Source organism: Haliotis asinina, chromosome 14 (assembly GCF_037392515.1).
Source record: "Haliotis asinina isolate JCU_RB_2024 chromosome 14, JCU_Hal_asi_v2, whole genome shotgun sequence".
Taxonomy (NCBI): Eukaryota; Metazoa; Mollusca; class Gastropoda; order Lepetellida; family Haliotidae; genus Haliotis; species Haliotis asinina.
The window spans coordinates 13,095,331-13,107,635 of NC_090293.1; the positions used below are offsets into that span (position 1 = coordinate 13,095,331).

The following is a 12,305-nucleotide window of genomic DNA, read 5'->3' on the forward strand; positions in this document are numbered from 1 at the left end:
GTATGTTTGGTGATTTGTACTAATGTCGAATTTTACGATTTAAAAAATGTCATTTTGTCACGGTGACATGACGTAACGTTTCTTTTGCGACGTTGCGTTCTACAGGCGGCGATGTCGGACAGCCAGCCCAGTTTTGAAAGTAGATATGCGCTTATTTTCGTCAATTTAGCGACTTCATTATTAAACAGAGGATTATATTCGCGCCCATAACACGACATCCATGCCTAAGTATCGGTATATTCCTCGCTTGGGAAATGCCAACATTTAGGCATTCGTGTCGTAAACCAAAGACATATATTCACAGGATAGGAAGCCTTAGGCTATATATACGCCGCGGAAGCTGGCCTTGTTCACTCGTAGAGGGTGAGAACGTTCCTCCAACAGCGACTCACGATTGGTCAAACTGACAATCTGCGCTTGCCAATGTTTCCTTAGTTACCAAAATATCCGGATAACGCAGCTGTCAAACTTTCACGACGCTAAACGTCATGTGTATGTGTGTGTCCCACGTCTTATACCTGCATGGATGATTTACTCATCTATTTCCGATAAACGCGATCGTTATCCATCTACCAACAAACAAAGACGATGTCAGATTATTTGTACTGGGACGAATCCGATGTCGATTTACCGGCAATGTTGGGTGAATGGGCAGACTACGGATTAGAATTCGGCTCGGATTCATGGTCTGAGGACGAAGACCAAGACAAAAAGCACAGACACATCCTCACTAAAGAAGACACGTCACCAGAATGTATGTCTCAGCGTCAACGTAGTATGACTTGGGCATCCTCTATGAAAGATTTTGGAAATTGTTATGACGTCATGAACTTGATGACGCCAGAATGCCATGACATCGCTGCACTGCAAATCTAATGTGAGTGAGTTTAGTTTTACGCCGCACTCAGCAATATTCCAGCTATATGACGGTGGTATTTAAATAATCGAGTCTGGAACAGACAATCCAGTGATAAACAACAGGATCATCGATCTGCGCACATTGGGAACTGATGACATGTGTCAAACAAGTCAGGAAGCCTGACCACCCGATCCCGTTAGTCGCCTCTTACGACAAGCATAGTCGCCTTTTATGGCAAGCATGGGATGCTGAAGGCCTATTCTACCCGGGGACCTTTATGGGTTTAATCTAATGTCAGTAGTGTGTTCAGAGATTTGCGGGGGTTTTGGGGTTTTTTTGGGGGTTTTTTTGGGTTTTTTGTGGTTTTTTTATTGAAAACTAATGAAGAATGATTTTGGATTATAAATAGAATCTCACCCTAGTGTCTTCTGGTGTATCAAGTATATCAAGAACTGTATCAACTCATATTGATATAAATGATAACAGAAGACACCTGGGTTAAATTCTCAATGTATTTAGCAAGTCATCAAGTCTGACCATCAGACCGGGGCGATGGGGTGTTATAAAGGTTAAAGCGTCTACCCAAGTTCGATCTCCACATAGGTCCAATGTTGTTTAACGCTAAACTCGGCATTATTCCAGATATATGGCGGCGGTCAACACATCTGGGATACAATGACACGTGTCAACCAAGCCATCGAGTACCACCGCCTCCGACAACAGGCATCTTCACAGTTTATGGATGTTTATGAGCAATATTAGGACTTGCAACGGACGAACGTTTACAAAATATCCACCAGCGTTGGACAGGACTCGGTCGTGTCTTACATGAGCCCTCCACACGAGCAAGCACGCTCTCGGGTGCCAGATTGCTGATGGGTGTCGAAATCGGCCCGAATTTCACGTGCTCCATGCCACAGGCCAAATTATTGATGTCATCAATGTCTGCACGATTTTCATTTGCTCTATTTCACAGGCCAAGTTTTTCCATGTTATCGAAGTCAGCCCAAATTTCACATGTTCTATGTCACAGGCAAAGTTGTTGATGTCGTCAATGTCTGCGCGATTTTCACGTGCTGCAGACCATGTTGTTGACGTGGTCAAAGTCGGCTCGAATTTCACATGCTCTATGTCACAGGCAAAATTGTTGATATTATCAAAGTCACGTGGCTGAGGCCAGGTAGTTGCAGGTGTCAATATGAGTAATGAACTCTCTCTGTCACGTAACGAGCAGTGCTAGAAAAAGTAAGGAATTCATTTTTTGTTGTTGTTGTTGTTGTTGTTTTTGTGTGTGTGTGTGTGTGTGTGTGTCTTGAGTAATCTTTGTATAAATGAGCTACTGTCTAATAGGGAGTTTTCATGACGATCAGTGTCGGTAGATATTTTAAAAGTGCAGTGAACATCGCAGAACAGTAATTCATTATCGCAAATCAAATCTGAGTTTTAGTTTTTGGGAGTTCAGTTTCATGCTTAAATGGGAATAAATCGGTACTAATACAGGCCGCTACACAAATATTTGCATGTACACCACGATATCGAAGTGTGTTTCTTTGATTGTCGATGAAGCGCATGGGCGCTTTAATAATGAGTAAGCGAAGACACGCGCGTACCACCAGTAGTCCGTTTGGCTCAAAAGCGGACCGATGAATTGCAAACTCAACAAATAATAAACAAAGAATACTTAATGAAACACTGATCATAATCAAAATGCCATACCTACTCTGTGAGTTTTTTTGCAGAATTGCGCCCTAAAATTGAAATATAAAAATGATGTTTAACAAACTATTATGAAAATATTGATGTAGTTCACTGTTTGTTACTAGGGAGGAGTGCAGAGAAAGGGACCGCCAGGTGTGGAAGTCGTTGCATGTATCGTGCACACATCGGTACAAGGTTAAGGACAAAAGGAAGGTTTGTGATATCTATATTTTGCAAGAGTTTAACAGTCTAAAGAACCTATGCCTTTTCAACATAATTATAAGACGCGATCATGTCAAGATATATTTTAAACAGAACATCAGCTATTCCTTTCTGCGACTATGCACAGACCGTTGACTACAAAATGTAATATCTCAAACAAATATTCACAAAAACAAAACCTTTACAGAATGGAGTGCATCTCAGGGGCTTGAAAGGAAGATATAGATTTTTCACAGACAACATCAGATAACTTGGTGTGAAATATGTGTCTTTAAATTCATAAGATAACGTACATGTTAACAAAAACGACGGAAACACAATGATTTTAGCCGAAAAATACGTTTACTACATATTGAAAATATTTTATCCAGAGCATTTTCTTGTTAGGTAGAAATTGAATTTTAAATTTTGAATAAATGTTTACGTTAATGATTGTTAAAAGCGCACGACTTTAAACCGTGCAGACGAACAAAAATATAACCTTTGATTGGAACAAACTCACATGATATACTTTTTCCTATTCATCTAGTTGTTCAATATTTGAATATATATCGAAGTGTTAACATGTTACCATACACATAAACATATGTTAGTACCGTGCGCTTGTTGAGGAAGTGGTGAACAGCTATCATTGCGTTGAGCTTCTTATAAAGTATGTTCATCTTGATTTCTTCGTGAGAACTGTAACATTGAGCATGTTGCTTGTCAAATGGCACATATATACAAAGGGAAAGCACTCTCGGCTATTGTGTGAACAACATTAACTACCCTTGAGTTGTTTCGAAGGTCAAGGGCACAGCGATAGCCTGCTCACACGAGTCGATTTTATCTGTCCAAAATCATCGAAAAGGTCTGTTGTTTCACATTTCTTTCACAATGATCCATGCTAAACATTATATTTGTGGATTATTGGTTAGATTTCCAACTGTTACATTATCATGGTATCCTAGGCCGACAATATTTTGAAGAGTAGGGCCGTTTCCTATTCTCGCGGTAAACACATTTTCTGCCGAGGTCGCCGGTGCGTGATACTTAGCGGTTGTTTACATCATTGACCAGTGACTAGGAAGTGACCCAAGTCTGCGAATTATCAAAATTTTGCAATATAACGAATATTCGTGAGTTTTAACCAACTTGGAAAAATCGTAACTTTCCCCCGCCCTTCCCGATAAGATTCCCGTTCCTTACACCTAATAACGTTACTTTCTCGTTGTACCGCGAGGATAGGAAACGCCTCGAAAAGTCAGCGGCGGACAAGCGATAATTCAGTTGATGGATCAAGCAGTTGATAGATGCAGATGTTAGAGAGGGAATCTCTTCATTTATAAACAACAAGCATACATACGAAAAGAACGGTTTATCTTATTTTTTCAGACGATATTCGTAAGTACCGCGAGAATGAGAGACGCCAGTATAAATCACGACGATCAACAATTCGTTTCCGATCATTTTTATGATTTTACGATAAGCTGAGGCTAAATAGTTTCTAGTTCATTAGGAACAGGATCGTAACCTTAGACGCTCTCAGAATGCAGATGTCACATATGAAGTGGAAATGTCTGGCATTTGATTGTCCTTGTGGTAAGGAGTTTGTTCGCGCTCAGTTTTCATCCCCCATAAAATACTAAAACGTTTTCCTTCCTTCCGATGAGGCAATGTGTGCCCTTATATGAATAAACAGTACTGTTGGGGCGATTACAGTCCATTTCTCAAATGCGCACGGTTAGGTTAGGGTTTAGGGTTACTGCAGTAGGGTTTTAGATTTAGAGTTAGGATTTAGGGTTAGATTAGAGTTTGGGTTTGTGTTAGCCTTTCTTTCTTTTTCTTCGATGTTTTTTTATTTTAGTTTTTGTTTTTTGTTGTTGTTTTTTTTGTTTTGGGGGGTTTCTTTGGGGGTGGGGGTGGGGTTTTTTTTGGTTGTTTGTTTGGTTGTTATATGGTTGGTCGGTTGGTCCTTTTGTTGTTTTGGTGCCGGTTGAAGTCAGGGATTTGAAACACATACAAAAGTAGGGGCGACCTAACACCGGAATCGAAGCTTTGACTCACCACGTTGGTGAAATGTTAGAAGCTTGTGAGTTTCACGTGGCTTTAAATTTGTTGGAACATTTCCGAAAACGGGAAATACCTACTAACTCAATAATGTCAAACGTTACGAAAACAAAGTTTAAGAGTGTAATTTACATACTTAACAATATTCAACTAATTTTGATAGGTTGTACAAACTTAGTCTGACGACTCTTCAGCATCATCACAGCCCCCAGTGTACAGTACACAACCTTGTGCACTTAAAATGACCCTTGAATTTGTTGGTAAATAACCAAATCAAAATTAAGTTGCGGATACAACAACGTGCAGTAAGCGTGGACAAAGTACTGTGTCTATGAGTCCCAGTTCACCCAGCTGTGAACAGATACCCCATAACGGTCTCCTGTATGGGTACCCCATAACGGTATCCCGGAGGAGTTGTCATTGAAAGCACCATGTGCCGTTAGAGGCTGACATCCAATGATCGAGGGAAAACAAAGCGCCTTTTAGAAGCTGAGTTTAGAGGAAAATATCAAAGTGAAAAAACTAGTGTCATCAGTCCAAACATTTGGCAGATTTTCAATTTCAGAGGTGCAATAATTATCAACAAGAGTAATCCGACTCGCTGTAGTGCCTCGTTAAGACTACACTCAGATTAGAATTTGGATTGACATTTACATTACCCTTACAAAAGGCTTTTTGAACAATAGAGTGAAAAGAACAATAAAGTTTAGTTCTACAGTTCAGCTGTGATTATGTCAGCGATAAAGCCAACATACTTGACATTCCGTGTCCATATACACATATATATATCACCAGGTCGGTCAGCTGAACCGAAGTGGTCAGATATGGACGGTCAACCCTTACACCATGGAGGCAGTGACCGGACAAGGTCTGGCGGAGTGCTCGAACACGGTCACGGGATTCCATGTATGTTACCTGCTCAGGGGCCTCAAGGTAAGATGGTTGTTTTTGCTAAAATGCACTTCTGCACAATATTGAATGCTAATTGAACAGGAAAGATGAAGACATGCAGTGTTGCGACAGAAACAATGCATTGCTTTCATTTGCAGTGGCGAGTCACTAGTATCTCTGTAACCGTCTATGAATGATCATTTTTTATGGTTGTCCTGCTTTCTTCGACTCAGAGCACTAACAAAAAGGGAGGTAACTCAGTGAGTACTGGGGTGTGGTAACGCCTACTTCGTCTGCAAATTCCGTGAGTGACGGGTTCTACCGTTTGAACAGAATCACGTATCATTTTCTCATATACCTGGTGTCGCACGCCAGAGTTTCATTGATCCTTGTGGACAATTGTCGTCGTGGATTATGTTGAGGACAAATCTATTCAAGATTGTTAAAAAACTTAAAGGATTTGACGTGGAGCATATATTGTTTCATGTGTCTTGTGCTGGATCTTTAACGAGCTATACAATAAGCCCGCTATATGATGGCGGTTTGTGTATAATCGTGTCTGGACTAGTTAATCTCGTTATTGAAATTATAATCATCGATCAGTGTTTTTGCCGCAACAGCGATGACAGTGTGACTGACAACCCAGCCGTGTCCCCACTTGCGAAGTGCGGGTGGGTGGAAATCAATGGCAGCCTAGATAGCCTCGGCAATTTTCGTATGTCAGTCCACGATGCTTCTAGATTAGTTGTCTTTCCTTGGAAGGTCCTCAAAATACTGACGTCAGTGTACAGCTGTCAATGACGGGGTCTTAGCACTGATCCTTTTATATAGAGCTAACATCTCAATCAGTGACAAGATTCAAGCCTTTCCGTTTTAAACCCCTGTCCTTGGATAAAGGTGAAATAATCTGTGTGTTGTGAGTGAGTGAGTGTGATTTTGTGATGCTTTTATCAATATTCCGACAGCATCACTACAGGAGGACACCAGACATGGGCATCACATACTGTATCCAGCACAGTGAGGAACAGCAGATATCAAACTGTAAAATACAATACTGTTACGTTATTTCCTGTATGTTCCTGTTATTGCGTTTTGATTACCAAGCTAAAGCAATGATTAGTTTTACCTCATACCAGAGCTATGTGCATAATGAATTTAGAGTGGAAACAAATATGAAAGGAATGGTATACAATTAACAAGTTTGTTATTAAATTATCTAAAGCATTTGCAGATATTTACTTTGTTACCCTGTTTTCTATAATGAAACATAACATTGGGTTTTTACAATTATCTCACGTGGCTTCTCATCAGGTGTTATTGTCCCAGCCTAGGTGGTATAGTAAAGGTGGGGTGGAGGTGTTAGGTTTTGTGCATAGTGCCCAGGTAAAAACGTCAGTTAAAGATACGCATGGTTATTAATGGAGAGTCCATGGGTGAGTAACCCTGTCAGCTTGAGTCCTGGCAGTTTCTGGGACCTCAGCTCCGCCCCACAATGAAGCACACGTGACACATGTGGTCTCCCTTAGGCAAATAGGATTGTTCCAAAATTCCTCTTTTCACCCAGCTGTGAATGGGTACCCGGTGGAATAAGTCATGATTGTTAACCTTCTAAGGCTTCACTTCCAGCTTAGGTTAACTGGGGTATTAAATTTTGGTACCTTGAGTATGCACAAGCGCAGCCAAATATTACTAATTCATTTGTGTTCGTAAAATACATCACACACTTCAACATTAAGCGGCGGTCTGTACTGCTTATAATTACTATCTTCCCAGTGAAGTGTCATTCATTTGCGCCTTTAGTTGATATATATGTGTCAATGACATATCCTTATGTGCTTGTTGTTTCAAATTCTGTTACACCAGTTTTACATCACATTATTAAAAAGAACGAAGGAAAAAATCATGTCGACTTTGAACATAAAAATGCGTATCTTGCTGATGAATATCTCATACTGTCAAATTTTCTGGGTTTTTTTTTTATTATTTTTTTTTGTTGCTCTTGTCAACTTAACCGGACACCCTTGTCGGACTATTCCAAAAAGTCATGTCCGGCTTCTCCGAACAGGGGCAGTGGGGTAGCCTAGTGGTTAAAGTGTTCGCTCGTTACGCCGAAGACCCGCGTTCGATTCCCCACATGGGTACAATGTGTGAAGCCCATTTTCTGGTGTCAACCGCCTTGATATTGCTGGAATATTCCTAAAAGTGGCGTAAAACTAAACTCACTCACTCACTTCTTCGAACAAACAGTGTACCATAAAATGTTTGTTGTGGGCGAAGTGCCATTGCTTCGACGAATTGTCGATAAATATGCTTAAAGACACAGTGTCACGCTTTTTTGACAATATATTACTCTGTTATATCTGTATTGGGACATGTGCGCCCAATAAATTAAAATAGCTTCCATTGACGCAATAAATGATTTATTCCAAGGGACACCATTGTGTGTCACTTTAAATAAGCGACTTAATGCAAGGTTGCCTCAATTCATTAGAACCTTTTTTAATTTCATATTGTAGTTTTATTTCGTATTTTTTTCGAATTAATCATATGGTAGCTTGGCTGGGGGTTCATGTTTGCTATCAATAGGAGATACGCGCTATTGCATCTCGGAGAATTTTTGCTTTATGTAGAGTCCTGGGTGTTCGCTGTGTTCAGTGACGAGGATAGCGTTAATGTGACTATATTTGCAAACAAGATCAGGAAATGTTTCTATCAGGAAGCTGCCGGGGGCTATCTAAACGTTTTGAACGGTCTAAACTACTTCTCTGACGTACATGATAATAACAACTGTATGATTTTGAATAATGATTTATATCATTCGCATGAAACGTAATATTGACACGTGCCTCCAGATTTTGGTCACGTCACATCTAATCACATGTTCTCATTTTGAAACGGCAGTAATGTATACTGGACAAAATAAGTTAGGAATTTAGTATTTTTATGAGTGATATCTTGAGTGTGTCAAAAAATACATATATCACTATTAAGGATTTCTCAATTCACACATATATTATGTATATAAATCTAACTAATTTTGCCCGGTATATTTCCTTGAGTATAGGCAGTCATAAAGTTTTTATGAATGACGGCAGAACAAGTACCCCATGGGACACAGTTCTGGTAGTGACCGCCTCCATGGTGTAGTGGTTAACCAGAGCGTACCATTTAAGAGGTCGCGGGTTCGACCCCCGGCCGCGCCATACCAAAACGTTTTAACATATGGCGCTCGGAATTAATGGGTACAACAAGGACTGGTCGACTCGGAGTCAGTATAATGTGTGCGAGTCGGGTATTCATGCTGAACTGTGGCATAGTATGTCAGTGAGCTGGCACAAAGAAACCAACTGACGTCTTTGCTAATACAGGCGGCCACACACACGCATGCATGTCGTCATATGTATGTGAGAAATAATCTTAGGTGCGACGTCCGACCCCCTTTCACCTCACCTTACTCCATCACCTGATATTAGTGAAATATTCATAACGTGTGTCTATTACCTTTCGCCTGCCAGTAGCAGTAACCAACAACAGAACAACAGGGATTACTCTAAGTGAATGAGTAAGGGTTTACCCTGCTTTTAGCAATATTCCAGCAATATCACGGCATGGGACATCAGAAATGGGTTTCACACATTTTACCCATGTGGGGAATCGAACCCGGGTCTTTGGCGTGACGAGCGAATACTTTACCCATTACGCTACCTCACCGCCCCGTGATTACTCTAAACTTGAGATTGACGTAGAAACCTACACGAAAACACAAGCTTTACATACAACCGCGAGTAACTAACACAACGCTCTTATATCTGGCTGAAAGGGAAAAAGAACAAATAATCCATTGCCGAAGTCAAATTACTTCTTACTTCTACCAGAACATGTTATGCAACCACATAAGCCGATCATTGAAGGATACTGAACCACAAGTTAAGTCGTTGACGATAAGCCGGATTTAGAATTTTCCAATAGGTCGTAATTTGTCATACATGCGTTACAACATCATTATCGATTATCACTGCAGGTTCCCTTAACGTGAACATGAAAGTGAAAATCTGAGAGGTACTACAAGTACTAACTTATTTCTGGATTTACTTGAAAAATTGAGGGAGACAGAAAAAAAGTACTGAGGTAAGATTGTGATTAAATATGCATGAAAGTTGTAGTGTTGGTATGTACGTAACGCGATATGTTTGGACTATGTGTTGTATGACACTTTATAAATAATTAACAATATAAAAATCAATGTACAGACTTTCATCACGGGTATGACTTTCCTCAGAATGAACACATTGCAATCCATAAACACTTGAACTGATAACAATCTAACACTACTAGTACTCGAGTTTGCGTCTGCCCAAACGTGACCGTTCTCTTTGTTTGTTTGTTTTAAAGCCGCATTTGGCAATGTACCATCTATATGGAGACGGTTTGTAAATAATCGAGTCTGGACCAAATAATCCAGTGACCAACAGCAGGAATATCGATCCTCGCAATTGCGGACGCTTTAACCTCTAGGCTAATCCGATATCTAGTTCGAGACAGCAGCTGACAGGAATGCACACTCCGGAAGAGCATGTCAGTGACCTGAGTCGGCGAGGATACGATCGCTGTTATGCATAGTTGCATCTTTCAAGTTTCAGCATGTCAGTTGGGATTTTTCGAAAACTGTTATTTTCGGGGAAGGCATCTCATTCAATAAACCGTTGTCTTGTTTCGAGCGGGGCTCTAATGATAGAGTTTGGCGTAAGCGCTAGCAAGGCTCTGAAACTCGTTATTTACACGTTATTTTGATTACAGAGTGCTATTTAGAAAGTGGTCAGATGTAACATGTGTCATATTTAGGGTTCCACTTCATTAGTAAAGTACACATACTAGCACTACCAGTTGTCCGACTTCCGTTTTATGGAAGTCGCGGTGGCTGAGCGGGTTAGGCGGCTGACTTGTGCTGGCGATTAGGTGCCTGACTCTGAGGGTGCGGGTTGAAATCCCGAATGGGACTCAACCCAAAAGGTACTATAATTTGTACTTCCGTAAGAGACCCGTGAAGGTCCGGGGTAGAATAGGCCTTCAGCAAGCCATGCTTGCCATAAAAGGCGACTATGCTTATCGTAAGAGGCGACTAACGGGATCGGGTGGTCAGGCTCGCTGACTTGGTTCACATGTGTCATCGGTTCCCAGTTGCGCAGATCAATGCTCATGTTGCTGGTGACTGGTTTGTTTGTTCCAGACTCGATTATTTAAAGACCGCCGCCATATAGCTGGAATATTGCTGAGTGCGGCGTAAAACTAAACTCACTCACTCACTTCCGTAAGACAGCGTAATCCCAAATATGACATGTTATACGTGTCATTTCGTTTACTCCTGGATACTGCTGGGAGGTTAGTCAGCAAGGACATGTTGATAGCACGATAAGCCCGAATGTCACAATGGGCATTTTGTTTATTTTCTTTTTATGTTTACTTTATCCATTTATTTTCTTTTCAGTTTTACATATATTTTTTTTCAGTTTCATCTATCATTTTTCTATTAATTTTTCATTTTATGTATGTATTTATTTGTTTGTTTGTTTGGTGAGGCTTTTTACGGGCTAGGGGTCGGTAATGGTAACTCCGTGGGTGTCAGCTTTGAAGCCAAGGACTAAGGACCAGAACAAGCTGCGAGACTCGCACGCATGCACTCACATAGTTACAGAAGACGACGTTAACCCTTTAAAAATACATTCCCTCGACGCCATACTGTGTGTCATTGTGACTTGTAGCGAGAAACCGTTGCTCATACTATCAGTAACCGGTTTGCCCACACAGGCAGAGATTGCAGTCTGAGGCAGTAAACATCACTCAGTATTTTTGGATCAAACACAAAACCACAGATCCAAAAGGACCCCCATACTCATTTCGGCACATCTGCTACGTATTCATCCAAATCGCCGATTTTCCTCTTAATTACTATGTTTCACTTTCACTCTTTCGAGTCTACATACGTGACTCGAAATACATATGTTGCAGGCCGCATTAACATTAGAGCCATAAGCGATGCATGTCTTTCCTATGCCTATTAACCCCCTGTAGTGCAGGATGTTGTTCGGGTGGGTATTTAGAACACGGCGTGAATCACATCAGTCAGAGATTACTGTATCAGCAAGTAGAAGCCGATCTGCAGGATTTGATGTGGGTTGACCCAGGAATAAACCAAGCCACGATGTTGATTGTACAGAACTAGGCCCACAGGTGAAATGGACATGGTTGTAGATTGACGTATTATTAATCAGGTTCGTTGGGATACATTCATACTGGATATACGGATTTATTGATATACTGAAAAAAACTGGCTGTACTTGTATTTTCTACTGTGAGTGTACTTGCCCATTCGGGTGTACAGATACATTTTCAAAAACTGACACATGTCCATTCACTTTGCATGCTGATTGGATGTACTGATACACCGTGATGCACAGACACAGTTGGCTGTATTGATAAATTGTGATGTATAGGCACAGTTGGATGTACTGATACACCGTGATGCACAGGCACAGTTGGCTGCATTGATAAATTGTGATGTATAGGCACAGTTGGATGTACTGATACA

The 12,305-nt window shown here is 40.8% G+C and overlaps 1 protein-coding gene across 1 annotated transcript in view; it reads left to right on the top strand.

Annotated features, from left to right (window-relative positions):
- Positions 1–588: 588 nt before the first annotated feature.
- Positions 589–12,305, top strand: part of LOC137260646 (uncharacterized) — a 44,267-nt gene continuing 32,550 nt past the window's right edge. Inside the window, exons 1-3 of the mRNA XM_067798248.1 lie at positions 589–686; positions 2,683–2,770; positions 5,624–5,761. Of these exons, the coding sequence (XP_067654349.1) occupies positions 589–686; positions 2,683–2,770; positions 5,624–5,761 (324 nt within the window). The remainder of the gene's footprint in view (positions 687–2,682; positions 2,771–5,623; positions 5,762–12,305) is intronic.